We start from the raw sequence: 23,853 nt of genomic DNA, 5'->3' as shown, positions 1-23,853 counted from the left end.
GTCCTTTTATCATTTTATTGTAGAAACAGCTAAGCTTCTAAGTTCAATTGTATTAATTAAATATACAGTTTGATGCAATTTTCTTTCAGATTGCTCAAACGCTTAATCGTGTACCGCCACTTACATTCATCGATATAATTTAACATCTTACGACAACTACTTTCATTATTTTGTAACTCGTACTACTTAACATTCAGAAACCGAATTCAAAACCCCTCCATCTTAATTGTTCGACAGATACTTCACTGATCTTTTTCGTATAAACAACTGTAATTCCTATCACTCTGACCATCTATCTTGAAATTTCTGCAAATTACAAACACCTTCAAATACTCGATACAATTTAGAAGCCAGCAAAAGCGCGCAGCTCCGAGTTCCCAAACCGCACTGCATAGATAAATAAGTAAAATAAATAACTACTTAACAAAACCGCGCATAAATTTCCCGTGGATTCAATCGAAACATACAGTAGCGTATATGTACGTCGTCCGGATTCAATCAAAATATACGAAACGTATATATACGCTGGCCGGATTCAAAGGACTAGGAAACAGCGTAAACAGTGAAACCGTTTGCTCGCATCGTGCTAAGGAAGAGCCACTGTTTACATTTCTACGTATACAAATTCTTCCAAAACGTTATTGGTAACGAGAAGTTTGAAAAATTCAGGTTTATCCTAATTATCGAGTAATCAACTAAATTAGAATATTTGACAAGAGCTATATAATAAAATTTAATTGAATTGTAAAGTATTATACATGCTATTGGTACAATTACATATAACCGTATTGTCTATACTATATATAACTATACTACATGATTACTTTTAAACAAAATCTACTATCAACCAATTATTCAATGGAATAACTGACCCCTTATAATATTTCTGCCTGTAATAAAAAGAAACGACGTAATTACGAAAGGTTCAACCTTCAATTGTACGCTTCAAAGCCTACAACGCCATCATACTCAATAAATTACTCAAACACAGCCTACGGTTCAACACCCAACCTGAACGCCAATCATTCCAATAAATACATTCCTAACATATCTAACCTTTACATTCTACCTACACCATCCAGCAAACGCCGCTTTATGTATTTGCGTTCGTCAACTAATATCGACTAAACGAGAACTTTCGCTGCTACCGAATATTCACCTGACAAACGGAAACGCTTTCTACGCGTTACAAATAAGTCGCGTGAACGCGTTTCGTTAGGCACGCGCACAAATTCAAAACAGACTGCAATGGTAACGTATAGTTAGTGTCACGAAAGTATTTGGTCGATCGTAGAGATGTTTTATCGATCCTTACTAATATAATAATTCATTATTATATAATTAAATTATTATTATATTATGAAGGTAACATGAACGAGACCCAACTATCGCGATTACATGGATAAAATTTGAAAGAAATCTGCAAAGAGATTATAAGATATTTAGCGCATCTTTTAAAATAAACTTCAACATTGGCTGCAACTATCTTTAACGATTGTTATACAGGGTGGTTGGTAACTGGTGGTACATGCAGAAAGGGGGTGATTCTATGCGAAAAAAGAAGTCGAAAATATTCTCCGTATTTTTGAGTCTTCAAACTTCTCATACATGCATATAAATCCGTATTCTAATCATTATCAAAGTATCATTCTAGAAAGACATCAAAGTTCAATTTTTTATCAATTAAAATTTCATTCTGCATACTCTCTTAACTTATTTTACTTTTTTATTATTAAAAAATTTTTATTCTATATTTTCGACTTCTTTTTTCGCCTAGAATCACCCCCTTTCCGCTTGTAGCACCAGTTACCAACCACCCTGTATATTTAAGACCATTGCATTCGCGCTGTGAGATAATTTTTTACCAAATATATGTTTGCGTTTTTCAAAATCCACGATATGTACAAACGACGAAATTATTTACCACAAGCTTCACAGAAATTACCAAAGTATTTGAACACTCGATTATTCGCTATCTCGGTACTACCCAAACAATACTTAGCGAGACTATCTTTAACACAAATTATATGCTCAAGGCTACGACTCGTGCGGTATATATTAACATTCTATGAAATACACATTTCTGATAAATATCTTCCAACTTCTATATAAATTGTCAGATCGGTTTCAAATTTGACCAGTATAATCGGAGCAGACGTATCCCGTTACACTGAAATTTCGAAATGTATTATGCAACACGTACACGATATACGCATACATCAATGTTTCCTGTCGCGAGTGTTCAAATTACTTTCGTCGGCTACTGTATATGTGCGAGCGACAAAGTAAATCTGTATTCATAGAGCACGACAGGACGACGAGAGGCGATTCAATAGACCAGCCACGGACGAGTCGAACAAATCGAACGGAGGATGCTTTATATAGCGAAAGAACGCGTATATCGCGTATTGCGTCTTCGAATGGACAGTCCTCGGACGGAAACCGCGTCGCGTTGATTTATAATGCGATACCTATTGACGGCTGTCCATGGAAAACAAGGTGCGTGTGTAAGGCCTTACACGTATACACGTACGTTTTATTCTTTATGTATCGCGTGCGCGCAGACAATGACGATCTTTCGCGCGCGCTCAATACTCGATCGAAATTCATTTCTTTCTCTAGGTAAATGAATGTGTCTGTATGCAAGGTTATTGTGCGAAGTGTTCAGTTGAAATCTGGTTGAAGCTGCTGTCCGCAAGAGACTCAAAGGGGAGATGGATTTACTTGGCTTATTCCGAAATTGGGTATCGGTAATTGATTTGACGTGGATTGAAGATGTTTGAGGAATAATGTTAGCGTTTCTCTTGGTCTTTTTTTTTGGTTTTTTGTTCTTCGAACGAATAAAGGAATACTTTAGGGCATGAAAGATAATAATTGAGATAATGAAAAAATTTCATGATAATATGGATGATTATTTAACGTGTTTGAAATAGATTGAATAGGTTTGAAGATCTGAAGTTTTGGAATAAGGAAATATCTTTCTTGCACAGTAATATAATTTCCATTACTTGTTCCTTTCGCCTTCTTTACGCGGTACAGGTACAATTGGCGTAATTTCAGGTAAAAAAGTAGCGAAAAGAAGCAATCGACGGAAGCCAATTTATCGTTGATCGAAGTCGATCTACGTGAGAAATAACAAACGAAACAGCGAAAAAAGGATTTGAGTAACCGCAATGTGGATAACCTATTGGAAGTAAAACTTGCAGCGAAGAAAAAATGGAAAAGTAAAAAGACTGGAAGATAAAGTCGTGACGAATGGAAGAAAGGTCTGGTGCATCGACAATGATCATGTTACTACGTCGGAAATTCTGTCTTCAATTGAAGATAACATCTACTACTGCCTACGATCGTGCGGTAAGTTGCTTAAGTTGCAAAGCAAGAAACTGCACAGGGGAATCACGTGCAACGTGATTAGGAAATTTTCCTTGGAGAACAAATCAGAAGGAAATGGTAGCTGACGAGTTTAAGTTAAACGAACCTAATGTTACGTTTACGAGAATAAATGTCTCAATTAAGAAAAAGGTTTATTCTGTTGATAAAACAAGCGCGAAAGAATACACAATTAGAGAATCGTATATTTACTGTCTATGTATTATCTTGATTATTAAAATACCTGTAAAAAATATACTATTTGCTTAATTAATTAACACATGGGAGAGTTTTGTCGTAGTCTAAATATTGTTATATTAAAATGTAATTGGAGAAAAATATCTTTTTAAAATTTTAAATGTGCAATTTAAATACCGTACAAAATCTGTAGTGTAATACACCGAGGAATAACGTTATTGGAAAAATTGCAATTTTTTCTTAAGTCTGTCAGGCTCCTAAAATTCTTCAAACCACTTGTGGGCTATCGAAAATTTTCAGCAGTTTTTTCTTTATTAAAAATAACTATTATTATGTAAAATTAAATTTATATCGATATCGTTATGTACCTTGGTATATTAGTCCTTTATTTTAGACATTACATTGCGTGCTATATTCATAATTATACTTAATTATTCCTGATGCCTATTAAGAAGATATCGCAATAGAAAGAGAAAAAGGAACAATAGACGAGTTTGTTTTCGCTAGTACTTTTCTATCATTAAATAAGAACGTAAATACTTGGACGAAGAACAAAGATAAGCATAAGGCATAAAATAGCAAGGCACGTCGCAGTCTACACAAGGTAATCATGGTGCACGCATAGGCATGAGAAAAATGCATATATTTTTAATGTATGTAGAATCATCAATTCAAGGATACTCGAGAACGCCGCTACGAAATTCTCTCTCGCTCTGAAATTCTTTCAAGCCTCGTTTCAGCCGAAAGAAAAATTTCATTTGCATACTCTGTCACGTTATATGTATACGTGACGATATGCGCGATACAAATTAAATTCGCCCCGAGACGATTTGGAAATGTTAACGAGAAGCTTCCGCATTCCTTGTTACCTTTTTCATCAACAGAGAAGAATTCCATAGCATCGTTAAAATTACATCGCACTTTCCCTCTTTTTTTATAGAAACATCTGTGTCTGATATTATTTATAGAAAAAACTTTGTAAAATATTATTTATGAAGTTATTTATAAACAAAGAGATACTATTCGCAGAAAAATTTGCAGTTATATCGCGAATTCACGCGGTAAAATTACCGTCATAACAGGAAACAGTAAAAAAACGATAAAAACTGTTCAACCAATTACTTATTGATTCGTCGATTTCAAGGAAACGATATACGGTTAAGTTTAGCCTCATTTCAAAGCTGAATAGTATCGCTTGCGCAAACACGAACGTTTCATTTTGAGACAGAGCCAGAGTGGCAGAAAAAATTGATTTAAATTTACTTATCCACGCGATTAAAGCTTTTATTGCTGAATAGACATCGCGTGATAAACTCATTGCAAAATGTAATTAGAAATAATAATTTTTTACCAGCAAGTACGCAATGTTATAAAAATATCGATCATAAAGCTGCACTACTTTCGTTCGAAAATTGCTGCTAATTTATACGGCTGTAATATTCAAATGCAGAACATTACAGCACCGTTATAACGCCTCGTAAAGCCTCCATTAAAACGCTTCTATTATTAGCATCCACCAATACGTTCATTCCATTAACATTTCCATTAAGATTATTATCGGGAATTAAAGAAAAAAATCCGGCACTCAATGAGGCTCGTACAATAGCCTCGATAAAGAGAATCGAATTACGCGTTCCAACAGCCGGAAGGCATATTGGACACTTCCCCCAACGAATCAAAATCATTTTCGCTCGGAAACTCGAAAATAATATTGCTTTCTCGACCCTTACCGGAAATTACCTTCGTATTTTTCGTTACGCCGTTAATTTAATTTAATGTTCGCAAGACGATGCTGAGAAAATTCGACAAAAATTGCCAAAAGCTTAGGAGAACTAACGAGTTTGCACATAAACTATAGATACCTATACTTTAAAATAAAAAAATATATTTTTGGAATATATTTCACTATACATTTTTGATTCGTGTAATATCCTTAGCATGTTTTCCATTTACCTATTGCTACTGCGAGTAATATCATAATTATACGCATAACTGATCCAATCTAAAAAAAATATGCTAAAAGTTGGCATCGAATTAATACAGCCAAGTACCGTTGGCGTAATACTATAAATAATTTTGTCGCAGTGCGATATGCGAAAAGGTTTGAGCGTTGAAATTCAAAAACCACTCCACCTTCTCCAATTCTTTCCATGTCCTCGTCTCTGTTATTGTTCCGCTGGAAAACTACGATACAACAGGAAATTCTACTTGAATTAATTCCCCGTCCAATCTTTTGTGCAATTTCATCGCACAATGTAACCCCGCTTCTATAGACGACGCGATAAAACGAAATTTAGAAGCGAACAGCATATTCCGTAAGTGCGCTATACAATGAAATCTCGATAAATAGAATACAGAGAGAATTAAACGGTGTTCGCTACAGATACCGCAAATACCGCGTAATGCCACGATACTCTGATTCGAACTGTTGCTAAGTACTAAATCCTGTACAACAACCCACTTGGAAATTCCACTTAATCCCGCAAGCGCAGATACGAATACAGAAACGTCTACGTAAACAGTAGAACAGACCGTGTGAGTACACAAACGCCCACGAAATTTCCCGGTCGACTAAACCTAATCTTCGCGTTAATCTCCAAACCTTTCAACAGCAAGAATTTACCACCATAATCATATCGTAACATCCCGAAGGGGCGCCTAACAGGGAAACCGCTGCGCCGTTAAAATGCACATGGTCCGCCTAGAAATCCCGACCAGACAAATTTTCCACGTTAAACGTTCGTGCACGCGCTTTTTCAGGCGTGTAGACCTTCCACGAAACTGTTTTTAAAAGGCTGAGAGAGCGAAGATAGGGGAAGGGAGAACAGTTTACCCACATCTCTCTACCTGCGCGTTTCCGGTGATTTAAAGAGCCCGACCTGCCTCAAGCGTGAAGCGTGCACGCTTGCACATATATATACACGCTACTCGCCTCCTTGTCTCGCCTCATCCCCCTTTTGCTTTAGGCTCGAGCCGATCGGCAGGAGGCGCAGTAGGCCAACCGTGCGCCGTACAGAATGAAAGTCTTATTAACGCTATTTCACGTACTATAGCCCGACGTAATCGCTGAATTAACACGCTCGCCAACTGCGACTAATAGAGCCGGATAATATTGTGAAATTATAGCGAGCACGGGATCATTTCGCTCGACAATTATGCGCGGTGTAGATGGCGTTGACGTTGCAATTGGCTTGTGATTAAAGGTAAATAGCGGCATATTTCGACAGACAAGGTGGACAAGTTGAAAAAACTTAAAAACTATGTAAACTGTAAAATCGTTTACTATCTGATGCTATGTTTGTTGTATTATATTGATATTAGTATTGTATATCGTATATATAAATATGTATAGTAATACTTGATATGTAATGGTTTATTTTTCAGCCTCCTTATCTTGGAAAGGGACTCGGTTTACGATAAATCGTTATTCTTAGTTACCTTGCTATCTCGACGGTACATCCTTCCAATTATAAATGTATATATTAATGTATGTATAATATCGATAAATTGTCAAGTCGTATATCGTATATATAAATGTATATAATAGTACTTGATATGTAATAGTTTATTTCTTAACCTCCTGGTCTTGGAAAGGGACTCGGTTTACGATAAATCGTTATTCTTAGTTGCCTTGCTATCTCAACATCCTCCTAACTATAAATGTATATATTAATGTGTGTATAATATAATATGAATTGTCAGGTTACAAGTTACGTAATATATATGTCGGGTTATCATTAGGATTTAAGGCGCGTAATGATTCTTCGTTTGAATTAGCCATTGTTTTACAAAACAGAGAATATATTTACGCGAATAAACAAGATTTTACAAAATATTATGAATAATGAGTTTAATAAATGATAAGATTAACAAACGATAAGTTTAATTAATAATTAGATTAAAGAATAATAAGTTTAACGAACAATAAGAGAAACGAATAATATGTCTTACGAATAATGAATTTAACGAATAATGAGATTAACGATTGATAGGTTTTACGAATAATGAATTTAATTTACGCTATTAACAATGTTCCGGGGTTCAAACGAATCCACGGTCAACGGGATAACTCTTTACTATGCGTAGAATAATTTTAAACACAAAAAAATACGATTGCTGAGACACTCGGTAAATTGCTCGATGTATCATTTTCCAAGGCGATCACACGAATGAATATCTGATGAAAATCTTTTTCGCTATACGACTGCATTTGTTTGTTATATGCTCGCTGGAGACATCGAGAAGGTTCCAATCGTTGTTGCTAGGCAATTTCTCTCAAAAGTTTGTTGTATACTCTTTGGAAACATCGAGAAAGATCCAAACGCCGTTACTAGGCAGTTTCTGTCTGGAGATTGATTCCTAATACAACGTGTGTCCCATTATATCGACATCTCTAAAGTACAATTCTATGTGATTTCTAGGGAGAACGATACAACCGATCCACACCTTTGTCAGGCAAAACGTTTATCCCGTGACCGTGGCTACGTTCGGCGACCAGTTGTCACCTCGAACCCAGTTTCGTTTTCACAAATATCAAACAATTACAAATGACATTTGCTTAATTACAGTTATGATAAAATCTAGGCTAAAGCATTGGAAGGCTTCCTCAAAATTGCAAAGGGAAGGCTCCGGTTTTCCTTTCATCTCCGACATATATATAATGCAAAATATAAAGATTTCATGATCTTTTATCATTGATAGAATAACAAATAGAATAAATAATAGAATAAGTTTTCAAGCCATCTTACGAAACTTATATTATTTATTAAACTTAGTCCCTGCCTTTCGGCTTTGGACGACTTCCGGTTTACATACTTTCTTACATTCTACTTAAGTCACCTCACAGTACACTTATGCTACCTTGTAATACGACCTTACGAAACTTATATTAACTTGTTATAAATAATTAACGCCAGAAAAATTACTGAAAATTCTCAACGCGAGAATTGATTGTAATTTTAATAAATATTAAAAAAAAAGTCTTGCGAAACTTTTCCTTCACGGATCGTTCATATTACTTTGTCTTAATAGAAGTTTCTACTGAATACAACAATCTCTTAAGCACAGTATTATTCAAATGATACAGCGTGATAATAATCAAAGATGAAGTTTGCTGCAACTTTGAAATTTATTCAAACGAAACGCAATATACTATTAGAACGTCAGCTAAACATATAGCTTCTTGCAATTTTCGACAACTGGGAACAAACTACCCCAAACATCTGTCCCGTCACTGTTCAGCCTAGTTATTTATGGGTAGGCAAGTTACGAATTCTAATTAGATCTGAAACTCGTCTCGCCTGACTCAATAGGGATCGGCGCGTTATAAACTCTCGAGAACATCCTAAACTTCAAGAACACGAATCGGTTTTCCAAATTAACACAGGCATTGGCCTACGCTCGTGTAACTCGTGTGCGACGAAACAAACTTTGAAAACTACTCCAAGACGCTCCTTGTCGTTTCACACGCGATACGACAATAATAGGACGACTACTATTGTTCAAGACTGTCTTATCGTTAGATTATTGCTCGAATAAGATCTCGTTGTTTATGTATAGTTGTGTATATATGTCGTGTTTCGTAGAAAATAAATTCGCAGGATAAAAACGGAGAAATTTAAATTCTATGAGAGCAAATATTAAGCAATTCAAATGACCCGTTTTCAAGAAACTGGAACACACGCAGAAAATTGAACATTTCAGCAAAATACGATTTAAAGTTTATTTAATTCCTCGAATTTTTCAAACTATTTCGAACGATCTGAATTCGACGTTTATCGCGGCTCCGAGATAAATATATCGAGTTTTAATAATAATAATGATTATAACTGTTGCGTTTTAACGTCACTACAAGACAAGAACCCACAAGTCTCGATTATCGCTTCTTCGCAAATGAAGCACCGTTTAAAAGGTTATCAGGACTATTTGCAGATTTTGAGCTGCATTTACAACTACTTGAGAACTGGTCGAAGAAAAAACCAGTGGAAGTGAAAATAAATGAAGCCAGCGATATTTTTAAATATACGAACTCTGGATTTGCTAACTACGGAACTTCTGGACCCAGGAACTTCGAGTTCAGTAACTCTGAAACTCAGGAATTTAGTACGCTGAGTTTAGTACGCTTTGCTAACAGTTTCCAACGTGTATAATTTAGCGGTCGAATTTATTAGGCGGCCACGTTAAATGCTCCCATTTCGAAACGATCTTAAGAAATGATGACAAGGAGGGCGTTGATATACAATTTCTAATTAGCCAAGTTCCTTGATTATTTTGCAAGTAACACTCGCAAATTCCCTCGACGCTCTCGCGCGAATACATAATTCTAATTGAATAATCAATTTCCTGATAATTCCAGTCAATTATCATAATCGATAAACCATCGTCAGGAACCGAACACTTATGAATAGGAGTATTCATCAATTATTTATCTTATAGAATGTTAATCGATTTTTAAACGTTATCTTAGACCGGCTTGTTACTTACGCTTAAAATAATGTGCAGAATAATATTTATGTATTATGTGACACGTGTAGAAGTATAAATAAATGTAATCTGAATTTGCGAATGTGACGATGGTGAGAGTATAACGGAACAGCCGAATTTGTTTTAAGATACAGGTTACGAAGGAGGAACAGTTCTAAGAATGCGCGTGGAGATTAAGATACACGATGCCATGTGGAAACTTGGCCAGCGCGTGGCAAGAACGTGTTACATAGAAATGTTCATGTTTCGTGTTTCATAGAAAATGAATAGGAATTTTAAAATACTTCTCTTTTATCACGTATAATCGTACTTATTATCTTATACATTCTTATAAACAAAATTCAGACGGATCAAGGTAACTATATTCCTTCTTTATTTCGACAAATACGATTACTGAATTAACTGATTCTTTTCTCAAATCATTTGTATATAATAATACTAATAAAAATAATAATAATAATAATAAAGAACTAAGAGTATGAAAATAAAGGACACATATATAATAACTCTACAAATCTACATTGCTGCACGCAATAATATCTTCTCTTAATTTTTAACAGGTGCTATGCATTCGTAAATTGGCAGACTTCCCACAAATCGTTCGTATACGTATAAATAATAATAATAGTAAAAGCATAGAGCATCAAAGTTGCAGAACATACACGCCACGATTAACTTCTAAACTAGAACCTCTTGAAAACTTTTTGCAAGTACTCCACCGTCTCAAGAAATATATTACTCCTCTTGTAATTCTTCGAACGGAAATTCTATCTACGTTTTTTATCATCGTTGGAGAACATAGAAAATATAATCGAGTGGATAAATGCACGCTATATGAAATAAGACTCATCTCAATTACAACGTATCACGTTTATCAAGTTCATTTATATTCGATAATGATCCACGTCTGAACCATTCACGAAGGTCAGTCCCATAATTTTCAATATCAAAATGGATAGACAACGATACGAAGCGACCGATCAATCATGCAATTTAAGCACTCGACCAAACTGCACGTCGCTTAATCGGGAACACTTACACGATGTAATAAAGTTTCGCTAAAGGTGCCCATGGCTGATAACTCCTCCCAACCTAAATACCAGGCCCACTTTTGTTTTTTCCTCGTGAACTGCGTTCTCCGTAGTTCCTATGAGTCAGCTCATTCCATGGCTCGTTAAATCCCGACCCAGCCCAAGCCATAACTGCAGATCTTTTGGACTGTTTCCTCTAGAACCAGTCTCCTCTCAAACAATTGCACCGTTGCCATTGTCACTTGCGTCTGATTTATTATTTTTCATCTACACCTTCTTATCTACGATTAATGATGGATACGTTATCTCATCTTCGATGGGAGAAACTTGTCTTAGAAAATTGCTTTCGAATTCCTTTTTAACCTTTTTTTATTTATTTATTTAAATTTTACAATTTGTCCAGTAGGACATTTCGTAAAATATTATAGCGGTATACTAATATAACATGTGGGTGGCTACCCCCAGCGGGGTACCATCATCGTGTCCTTTTTAACCTTGTACCACTTTTCAGACAATTCTTTCCTTCTCGTTTTATTTTGTACTTGTACACGTAATAAACATTGTAGTTTATTATTCGTCTATCATCATATCGTCATTGCAGCATCGGTACTGATTTTGTATAATAGAAGACCTTTATTCTTATTCCGCAGCAGTATCGAATTTTGCAGAATGGAAACATTGCAAACGATTTATTAATTTAGACATTTGTAGTTTGCCGAATTTAAAATTCAATTTCTTTGGTCCAAGTGCAAGACTCGATGCCTCGAATCCACCAATTATTATTTATTTTTAATTATCTATTAATTCCTGCAGTTCATGCACAAGTTCTCCACTCGATTATCACATCTTTGAACATTCTACCATAGGAACAAAAAGTCATCATTGCCCTATCATTCCTTGATTAACAGCAACAACCACCTGTTACACGCTTCAATCTTCCTAAATATCTAAAAGCATCGTCAAGCTTCTTAAGCTCTAATCGATTCTCTTAAAAGCCATAAGATAGACATATACGAGATCGTTAAACCGAGATGCGCGACCTCGATCGAGTTTACCAGGGTTCTTTGCAACGAGATCTGCTTTCTCTCATTACGCCGTCATGAAAGTATAATACTTATGCTCGATGGAGCACCGAGAGATCCTCATATAATATTAAGTGGTTACTTACAAGTTGACTGCTAGACTACGAATTTTTATGTGTCCATAGGAAATTCAAAAGTGTTGAGAAGCATAGGCTGTGCATAATATGCAAAACTATATGAAATATTCAGAGTAGAATACCTGTTATAACATTTAACACGAGGAGGGCTCGGAAGCCAATCGGTGTAAGTCAGCTTTTCGTTTACGCTCTTTTGCCTCGAAACATTCTGTCGACGGAACGATTTATTCTTTATAATTCGTTGATTAATTCAGTTATTGTAACGTAATTATTTAACTGTTCCGTCGATTGAAAGTTCCGCAAACGAAAAGGTATTTTCACGGGCTAAATCATTTTTCATGGAAACCTCACTTACGCCGAATACCTTCACAGCCATCCAAATGAAACAAATCGTAATTTATACTATGACTGCAAAAAGTAGTTCCACGCACCCTTATTTTCCAACGAAGCGTTCTTCTTATTTGATTCTATACTTTATTTCCATAGTATCGAATCTTTGTAATCATATTGCAATCATACGAATGTTCGATCTCATTAATTAGTATACAAATGCAGTTGGTATACTTTCTGTAGCCACTGAAAATTCAATTTTTCTTTACTTATATTCATAAAGATATGATGTTACATAAAAATCCGTATTCTACTTATTGTAAAAGTAACCGATACAACCCCCACTCTCTCCCCTCCAACATCTCTCTACCCCCACTCCTGACAATAAAACCACCGCTACAATCGGCCGTTTAACGGGCGACTGTACGATGCAATTATAATGTATCGCTTTCGTAGTCGACTTCTCGTGCTCAGTATGTATCGCGGATACTGGTCGCGGGTAAATCGGACCGGAAACGAGTTTAGCGTGTTGGAGAAACGTCGGAAACAATCGATTGGCCGAGCACAAATGGTTCGGCCCGACAAACCTTCGTTGGACATGCGCATTACGTGCGCGTCTCTCTCTCTCTCCCTCCCTCCATCCTCGTTCTTTCTTCGGTCGTTCGCACGCATGATTCGTTGCCCTACCTGTTTCGACCTTCGTCGAACATCCCGTCGAATCTTTCCTGATCGATTTGCAAGTTTTATAATGGAAATTTATAAGAGATTTGTTAGGTTATAATTGCATTTGTTCTCTTATCTTTCCCTTGAGAAAAGAGACTAGGTTAAGTTAAAAATTGCTGCTTCGAAAGCAATGAGAGTGCAACGATATATTGCTAGGGTAGACTATAATATTAAGTTCACATACTAGTCTGTTTAAAACGTTCGTAGAGTTGGATCAGTAAATCGCGCGACAATTTTAGCAGCGAGTTTTCGCGTTTCTAAATCAATTTTTAAAATCGACCGCATACTTGTTAAATTGACCTACCTACTACTAAGCTTTTCAGCGATCATCCGGCCAGTGACTCGCCGATTTGATAAGACAAATTTACGAACACGTTCGATGTTCTCATCGGTGGCAAGGTAGAAGGTCGAGCCTCGCAAGCATCATCGTTTTTCACGTCTTTTCTCTTCCTGCTTGAAACCACTTCGTCCATTTGTAAATGGTTGCTTCGAGCATTCTCTTCGTATGGTTCTTTTAGCATATCAACCAGTTCAGTTCCTTTCTTCCCGAGTTTTACGAGAAATTTTGCACGAATGCGTTCGGCCTTTAAAAAGATCACCAGACGTTTCCAGGACGTGTGTCGGCCGAAAGAAACATGAGCATACTAAAGAAGTTGCCATAAGCGAACGGCTTATCGTAGACTCGCGAAATTTAATCTGTTTATAGATAAGGCTATGAGCTGCATTCCTCGTCCTACCAAATGGTCGTAGCATTGCTGAGATGACAGTAAAAATATCACGCTACTAACTTCTTGTACAGTGGAGTACGGTAACAGAACGATTGTGGGATATGAAGATACAAATACGTAATTTCTACGTCTTATGGCTTATAATGGCAAAATTTCAGAACAGAACTATACATATGCATATGAAAGAACTACACATTGGAATTATGAATCAGTATACCTACGACTGTGTGGAATTTTTAATTGATGAATGGAAAAGAACGTTACATGTTACGCTAAATATACCACCTTACAAATTTCAACAATAATACGCTATATATAGATAAAAAGCTCAATAAAGTGAAGCACATAATAAATTATCAGAAAGCAGTTATTTCTATAGCAATCACAGTCTCGACGACGCTAATGGTAACTTTTCAGATTCGGAGAGATATATAGAGAAAGAGCAAACAAGAAAACGACGAAACGAACATCTTTATGATATAAAAGTTTCCTGAAAAGCAGGCATTTAAATATATCGTTAGAGACTGCAATATATATTAATAATATATCAAGAGATATGCAGCATGACCGTACAAGGTTGGAAAAAAAAACTAAAAGAGGAGAAGGAGAGAAGGCATTACAGATAAATTAGCACAATTTCACGCGTTCCCGTGTCCCGCTAACTTTCGCACCGAAAAGCGCGTCTTGCCAAGAAAGCGTGAGAAGCAGATATGAAACAGAGAATTCTTGTTTCAGATTTTTTCATAACCTAGATTCGCGTATTAGCGCTGATCCAGGTCTCTCTGCACACCTTCGAAAGTAGCCTCTTCCTTCTCTTTTGTTTCGCAACTCTATGCAAATCGTGCATCCTTTCAAGGACTTCCAATATTCCGATGAATATTCATTTACCATGGCATAGTATTCTTCGTAACAAACACGTTCGTACAATAGACAACTTATTTTCTTCGAACTTTTTGTCGCCCTTTGTATTGTAAATTTTCGTTAAAACTCACTGGAACAATGATTAACCTGCTGTTTTATTATGTGATATCTTTTACAGTCTCTATTTGTTATTCAAATCAGCGAGAGACAAGAGAATCTACGTGCGAGAAATATTATTTTTATCTTTGATACAATAGCGTGTGTATATACGATACAGTGACAATTTAAAAGTTTCTATCTGGATTTTTTGTTCGTTCCTAAAATAGGTATCTCGAGATGTAAAGCTAAATATTTACGAAGCTAAAATCAGGAAGAAAGGAGAGACTTGGCCGTTGTTATTATCTTTAATACCGCCCGGCATTTTTACATTTTTATTCGTTTCTAAAATAAATATTTCGCGACGTAAATCCAAATATTTGTGGAATTAAAAAATGACGAAAAGAAGGCTTCTTTCGACTGGTTTCTAAAACTGGATGAAAGGTACAGTGTAGCACATTCAGGCCGCCATAAAGATGTTGAGAAATCCCAAAATATCAATTCTGTATTTTCCACGGCTGATCTTAACACGGTAACCAAGAGAACAGCTCGTAATACTTCGCACGACACACCCCATATAATTTCAGGCTAAGAGAATAACTAACAGACAATGCACAATAACCGAGGCTGCGACGTCGATTTCTGTGGCATAATTGTGTAGCCTTAAACAAGGCTATAATTGTGTTTCCAATAAACAATGATGGTTTACATTCCAGATTGAAAAAAAGAAACAATCCCGTTGCAATCGTTCGATCATTTTTGTCGAAATTGCATTTTACTAATTAACGTCTTAAGCTCGAATAAGATAAATTATTAATGGAATACAGGATTTGGTTCGTTTTAATTTTATGTTACACATCTTTTTTGATTAAACATTTTTTTTTTCTTTGGTAAAATTTTTCTTTGGATTTTGAAAATCACAGCAGGGTTGAAAAAGATGTAAAAAATGTTGGAAATATGAATGAAGGAAAAAAAGGGACAATTTCTTCTAAAGATAGAAGACAATAGAACAGTGTTGTTCAGTGTACCATAATAATAACAACAGTACTATTCCAAATGTAGTGATCTAACACCAAATATAGGGATGCATAGTATTTATCATGGAATCTGTAAGGATAGAAAGCATTTCTTAGAAATTACACGCATCGTTTATAGCCGGTGCAAAATTGGTCAAGTTGGCCAATTGATCCGGGCCACTCCACGCGTTATTTATACCTATCTTGATAATGATTAGTTCAATAGGAACTTCCTCCGTATTACCTGTGACCTCTTTTGTTTCGCTTCTGTCATTTTGCCATTCGAACAGCCATACATTGCGGACGAGTTACTACGATTCTTTCGATGGGAATACGATCTATAATCGTTTCAGGCCGCGATTTCCGACCAGATTCCAACAAACAAGATAAGATTTTCCCATCTTCATCCAGTCCAGAAATTAAGCTCTTCGAAGCGTTTAGTATTGCGAAGAAGTAAAATAAGTTCTATTCCAGCCATCGAAGAATTGATTTTTAATTACTGTTTGCCGAGATACAGGCTCTTAATTGATAGAATTTTCTATAGAGGTAGAAAATTACACTAGGAAGGAATGTTCTTCTTAATAAAGAAGACGATAAATACATGCATATCATAATAAGAAATAGTCATTTATATTAGAAGATAGTAATGCATATTTTTAATAACAGAGAGAATGGTAAACATAAACATATAGTAATAATCTCTTTCTTAACATATTCCTAATAAGTAGGAAATCATTAAAATTCTTAAAAATGCATTTTGTTACAAAACATGAATAATATAGATCAGTTAATTTGACTCGTCTTTAAGCATAAAATTTGTATCAGAGAAATTCAGATGGCAAATATAGGTGTATGGTAAGATATATCATAAGAGAAGAGATGTTATATATATTTAATAATAATAATTATATATATAATAATTATATGTTTCATAAAAATTTGTTTCACATTGTTAGGTTCACAAAACACGAAGATGGTACCCCGCTGGGGGTAGCCACCCACATGTTATATTATTATACCACTAAGCTATAATATTTGACCAAATGTCCTACTGAACAGATTGTAAAATTTAAATAAATAAATAAATAAATAAAAACATTGTTAGGCATGCAACCCTTATAAATCTAGAAAATTTTGATTATTTATTTTTTAAGAAATTTATTATGCCATTTTGCCTATTCTGGTAGTTTTGGTGTTAAATATCATTATATTAGGTGACTAACGCAACAATTACCACTATGATTCAGTCAGAGCATGCGTATGAAATCAAGAGCTGCGATCGGGGAATCCAGAAGCGGGTACCGGAAGTGGAGGCGTCAGTAACACTTGACAATTGCGACTGATAAATTACATAAAGCGCAATCCTCCATTAGGATGTCTAAAAATAGCCCTCTCAATCCGAAAAGACCAGACGAAACAATGCTATATTTATTCATCCAACATTTTCAGAGAATTTGAGATAATTGAGATTTGGAAAGTATATTTTCACAGAAAATTACACAAATTCTCTGCATACTCTTTGCGGAACAATTTATCAATTATCGAAATTACACTTGGAGAATTGACGAGTTACGAGTTTATAGCTTATAAATCTTCGTTGCTTGCAATTTTAAGACGGACAGTTTTAAGAACAAAAAGAACGTTGAATAAATTCTTCAAATTCTATTTTCCACATGCAACGCGACTGCGCTGAATTAGATAACGTAAATTGATAAAAAAAGAAAATTACAAATGCGAATTTATTAAAAAGACATTAGGAATACTGCTTTTGACGCAACTTTAGCAGTTATCATTTAATATTAGTAACTCGTAATTTGTATCTTGTAAAATTTCATAATACTATTGTAATAATATTATTAACACTAATATAATAATAATACCATTTCTTTTATGACATCTGGATGCCATGTATCTCTGATTTATTGATGAAGGATAGACGAGAGTATAGAATTAGGTAGAGAAATATGGACTGTCTAAAATCTACGTTTTAGAAGGTCCGTGCAACGTTCCTTTTCAGGGGAAAGCGTTATATGTTCAACAGATGTTGTGAGAAGACCCCTGCGATTCTGGCGGCCAGATGAAAAAGAACGCCGCTCTAGCAACAGTTAGAAGGAGATGGAGGTAGCTTCCAAAAGTGTTTCAAAAGTGTCGACCACCCTAGAATGAAATTCCATTCGTTCCAAACACGGTACAGAAAAATTCCTGGATTCTTTCCTTCTTTAACGCGAAACTAAATACGCGAAGAATTTGTTTCCCGTTATTGGGAAACGGTTTACTATATATTTGTAAGAGAAAACACTGCTTTTTGTAATAATACGTTAATTAATTTCAAGATTAAAAGTTTCAATAGTTTTTTGTTTATGTTATATTAATTATGGTAATTATTCAAACGAAGAGAATGACACGATCTACAATATATAGTTTTATTATTTTAAAAGGGTATGATATATAGTTTACATATATAATATTTAAGTTATTTCTGATATATAATTTAAAAAAGATTTGTAGTCTGATAATTTTAAAAATTGACGTTATAATTACTCGTGTTTTGTTAATGTACGTATTATACATTGTGTCCGTATCAGTATTCGAAAAACGTAATATACATTTACACGCAATATCATTTACCATCTATGGAAATTTGTCGTTTGCCATTTGAAATTGTATTACAATGTATCAATCGACATCATTATCATACAACGATAACAACATACGATTGCTAATATGCAAAGTTCTACCATATCAACCAAGTAAACGGAGGTACCGTTTGTAAAAAGTACTATATATTTGATAATACCTACTGTAAGACTGACTTTAAGACAAATATAAAAATAAATATGTATAAACACAAAGGTATATGTACATTCTAAAAATCAAAATCGAACGGAATTTCATACAACTAGAACAAGAAAAAATACAAAGTACTATCTAACGTGATATGTACTTGTTCCACATGTAAGTTCCGTAATAAGACATTCCGATTATTTATTGTCTGCTTCGTGACCCGCGACCAATATCGCCGTCGTCGACGATATAAATAAATCGATAGAAAAACGCGCGTAAACAGCCGCGAAGATAGTTGATCACATATCACAGCTATCCCGAGAGTAACTATAAGAAACCACTATCTCCGTCTCTTTCTTTGTGTACAGAAAGATATTCGTTATCCTGAAAGAGCAAGTATTACGTCGCCTAAAAATACGACAGAACAATTTTATGACGACGGTAAAAAGAAATCATTGCTGGAGAATTGGCATAGCAGTTTACTAACTCTTCCCAATTCTATTTAACTTCAGTCTTTTTTTTTAAAAAAGAATCGTTTTACCACTAAAACGAGAAATCAATTGTAGATGAAACCGATGTACCTTTTGTTATTATAACGCTCAAAATTTACTAAACAAGTTAGGTTAGGTTCGATCTCGATAGATTTATTTAAATATTTATGCAACGTAATTGAATAAATAAAAGTACTCTCTTCGCTTAAAAAATTGTTTACCCCGCAAAGAAACCTAACCTAACCTGTTTGGTACATTTTCAGCATTAAATGGATTGAACTGAAAAGGCATTCCATTGTTCGAATCTTCTATTTCGTAAAGAAAAAAAAGAATCAAATAATGAAAATTGAGAAAAGTCACTAAATTGTATCAGTACATAAACTAATTTTACGTATAAATCTATAAAATTAAAAATTACAAATTGATCATTTTGTCCAGTCTGGTAATTTCAGTATCGGTAATAACAGATTTATATATTTGTATAAGAAATTATTCCAATCCCTAGGAACGCATCGTGAATCGCTTGTATATCTATAGAACTAAACATTAGACATTGTGATTCCTCAGAAGCCCTCTAGTATCGCTAACACATCGATAATCGTTAGTAGTATCTCTGGTGCGTATGTTCGGAAGCGAAGTAGTCTGCTACGCGTCCTTTCCACCCCCCTCGGAAACAAACGCGCAGGATCAGCGGCGCATACGGGGGCACTTTTGCCTCTGTTCAAGTTGGAAGCCCTCCAATAGGCTTCCCCGGCTCGCCCCCCACGCGACTCGTTGAAACCCGTTTTAAAAGTCCGTAAAGGAATGCATGCCGCCGGGCCTTTCACCTCTTTCGCGAGAAAATGTATTTTCATGCTTTTCGATCGCGTGTGCCAGTCATCCGGCTGCCTTACTCTCGCGCCGGATATACAATTTTTACGATGGAAAACGGTAGCTACATCGCGCATGGAGAGAGAAATCGGTTCTTAATGTACATATCTTTTTTTTTTTTTTTTTTCGAAACGCTACATTGGAAATCAGAACGTGACCCCGACACGGGTCATGGATATTTCATATTTATTATTTTATTCAAATGGACGATTCGTAGAATTATATGTATATAGCATGTGTAACAGAGCGAGATCTACTATAACGAGGTCGATATGTATAAGATTGCTGGGTTTCGAAAGAGCGTAACAGGTTTGATGTTCCAGCGGATTAGGTTGATACGTATATGTATACAATGGCTGCAAAAAGTATCGGCACATGTACTTATTTTCCAATGGAGGAGTCTTTTATTAGTAGACTGCAGATTTTTATGAATTTATGCAAAATTTGAAGATGTAACAATGAACAGAATGTATATAGTGTACAATAATACATAATATATATACAGCAGAATACCCTTCACAAACTTCTAATAGATAAACATAAATATTAAATTTGCAGTCCATTTGTTAGGCTGTACATTTTACATTTCATTTTCATAGTACCAAATCTTTGTCATCGTATGAGAGCACTATTAAACGATGCGAAATTTAATATACTTGAATCTAATTAATTAGTATGTAAATGCACTAACACACATAATAGTGTGCCAATAATTTTTGCAGACACTGTATGTATCGTGTAATAGGAATAAGATTCATGTATGTTTAGCTATTACGTGCACGATTACATGCTTCATCTTCGTTCAAAGAGTCGTGAGTACATTATCTAACGCTTGTCTACAAGCTCGAGTATGAACAGTACGATTTCTATCAATATTTACACAATAAAGTTTCAAGGTAAGCTATTGGATCAATTTATTTTGATCTTAAAGAAACCTGAGAAGTTCTAAACTAAACAGTGCATACAGAAGTTGCAATAGCAACTACTCTGATTAATAATAAATTAACAATGCAACATCTCATGCATTCGAACCTAAGTTAATGATTTGAAAAATTCATGCAAATGCCCACCGAGTTTTCAGTCAAGAGAAATCGATATCGTAGTAAGAGGTATTTTTAAATTCTCGATAAAATCACGAATCATGAGAGAATGAATGATTAATAAAATAAGAAGAACGAACGAAGAAAAACGAAATCCTGATTGAGCAGAAAACTACGAAAAGTGACAGAAAACAGTATCGAAGGTGCATTTAAACATTACTTTGAATGCACAAAGGTTGACAAGAGTCGCCATTTTGAAATAATCGGTAAAGGATCCAGCTTCTCTATCAATTTTTAAAATATATCATGCTTATCGATTCGATGGAATTGTATATATCCCCGAGATGATACGTGATGAATACATTGGAAATTAACTCGGTAGATTTATAATGACGGAAGTCCAAAAAAAAGCGTTCTTGGATATACCCGGAAGAAACATGACGCCTGGGGTACAACCTTGGGAGCATTGTGCTCGCATCGATCTCCCTGTTTTGCCCCGTGTCATGAGTTTCGAAATTCAAATGATCGGAAAGTACGGGGAGAGTATATCTGTTAAAAGAATGACATCTAGAAAAACATCAATTACAAGATGTCTTAAAAAATTAACTCTAAAATGGAGTTATGGAAATGTTGTAATTATTTAACAAGATTACGATGTAATAAATATGATGTCAGAATACAAAGTATATATTAACCCTACGTTTAATAGTAATCAGTGAATAGAAACAATATCTTATGAAAGGAAATTTAAGAATCTAAGGATTATTTAAATTGAAAAAAAAAAACATTTTTTTATTCCCAGACAGTCGAGCGATTAATAATTCTCTACTTCGAATGTGCTATTTTAAAGTAATCTCCGCCAAACTTTATATATCACCTTTCTGTTTTGTCTGTTATATCACTATTCTAGCAAATAAACAAGGATCTGAAAACGGTAAATATGTAAATCTTTTCTACGATAAATGAAAATACTTACCTCGTATTTGATGCCGTTGAGCCGCAACCATGTCTCCACCTTAAGACAATACGGCGAGATGGAGGGTAGAAGCGGTATTCGAAAGAACTGATACAGATAAACAATATCCTTCTCGTAGTTGGTCTTATGCACGCTGATAGCCTTGGTCGGTGCGTTGGATGGCGTAGCAGCCGCGGCGTCAGCGGCCTCTTCCTTCTTACTACTATCTTCCTTTTTCGCCGCATCTTTCTCCTCTTGCTTGTTGTCCGGCGGCGTTTCGTCCTTCAATGCCTCCTTCATCTCTTTCACGTCTTTAATCTCCTTGCTCTCGGGCCCGGTATTTTCTGTCTCCGTTGCCATCGTCATTATCTCTTGATTTTACTCTTACTTTTTCACAGGTCCGACCCGGTCTCGAAGTGAAAACGAAGAAAACGCTTCGTTACAGAGCGGAGCGGAGCTAAGCCAAGCGAACAAACGTCAGCGGGCAAGTTCTCGAGCGACACTGGAAGAGCCTATCCTCTCGAAGACAGCGCGCACCACACAAACGTACGCCGAGTACTCGTCTAGATCCCTCTGCTTGCCGGCCGGTTGATTCCTTCTCGTCGCTGCTCCGTTCTGTCCGTGACTCCTGTCCCCCCAGCTGAAACCGGCGCTGCGCATGCGCAAGCGCCACACCCCACTGCCGTCGCCATATTTAATTGGTCCGCCACCCCTGCCCGGTCCGCGTGCCGCTCTTTCTCTTTCTTTGCCCTGATTCTACCTTTCTTTTTTCATCCAACTTCCCCTTTCAATCCCTCCTTCCCTCCCGCGAGAACCCCCATAAGCAGGCTTCGGCTTCCACTTCGTCGTGGTTAGTCTCGCCTGGCAACACTGCCGCCACCGCCACCTCAAGAGGGCCGAACAAACTCGCAACTATGTATTTAGGTACCCTGCACGAATTATCAAATACATACATTGTCATAACAATATTCTATTTCTATTCATCGAATTTTGTATCGAAATTTTTGTTTGCTCTTACGAAATATATATCGTATGGATTAATCGTTATACTCATATAAATAGCACTCTCTCTCCTCTCATCAATAAGTTGTATTTTTGTTTCAAATATTCCAAAGTTTAGGATTTATATTATTTATAGCGCTTGTTTCAACGCTCCCCGCTCCCCCGAGAGAGAGGCTATATGAGGGAAGGGCTCTATAATGTTCTAGTTTCGGTCCTGGACCAACCCAGCCAACCGCTCTTCTCATTCGCACAGAATCGGCAACGTCGCATCAGATCGGCGTAACAACGAACCCCTTTTCACGGATTACTTTTTTCCACTCTCTGGCCGATAGACTCCATTTGGAAAACTACCTGCCACAACTAGCGCCGCCCATGAACGCAAATTCTCCCTGGTCCTTGGTTCTTTGCTTTTGTCTTTGCGTTCGCTCGTTTTATCTCTGTCTCTCTCTCTCTCTCTCTCTCTCTTTTTCACACTCTCCCTCACACGTTTTTCTCAGCGTTCTCTCTCCTTTTCATCCTTCTTGCTCCTTCCGAATATCGTATCGAGATTGTTAAGTCTGTAAGCGGGATTATACCTTTCCTGTGGGTTACCGCTTCGCTTAGGGACCATCAATAGGTATAAGGAGACGACCGAGTCCCCTTGTCTCGAGGCGCGAATTAATGATCGAAGGGTAAGAAGTGAAGTTCGAAGCGATTTCGATTATCGACCAACCGGAA

The 23,853-nt window shown here is 36.0% G+C and overlaps 1 protein-coding gene and 1 long non-coding RNA gene across 3 annotated transcripts in view; one reads left to right on the top strand and one right to left on the bottom strand.

The window, feature by feature from the left end:
- The window catches only part of LOC117209202 (failed axon connections), a 54,890-nt gene extending 32,128 nt beyond the window's left edge, over positions 1-22,762 (bottom strand). Inside the window, exon 1 of one of the 2 annotated variants that reach the window (XM_033450914.1) lies at positions 22,156-22,762. In XM_033450914.1, coding sequence (XP_033306805.1) covers positions 22,156-22,500 — 345 coding nt within the window. In that variant the 5' untranslated portion in view covers positions 22,501-22,762. The remainder of the gene's footprint in view (positions 1-22,155) is intronic. The other variant, XM_033450915.1, reaches the window with a different exon arrangement.
- On the top strand, positions 2,248-3,614 carry LOC117209205. The gene is made up of 3 exons (XR_004487873.1): positions 2,248-2,529; positions 2,623-2,750; positions 3,061-3,614. It is a non-coding gene; the product is annotated as an uncharacterized LOC117209205 (long non-coding RNA).
- Positions 22,763-23,853: the final 1,091 nt, after the last annotated feature.

Source organism: Bombus bifarius, unplaced genomic scaffold (genome assembly GCF_011952205.1).
Source record: "Bombus bifarius isolate JDL3187 unplaced genomic scaffold, Bbif_JDL3187 scf7180000008166, whole genome shotgun sequence".
Taxonomy (NCBI): domain Eukaryota; kingdom Metazoa; phylum Arthropoda; class Insecta; order Hymenoptera; family Apidae; genus Bombus; species Bombus bifarius.
This window is presented reverse-complemented; position numbering and strand designations above follow the sequence as displayed.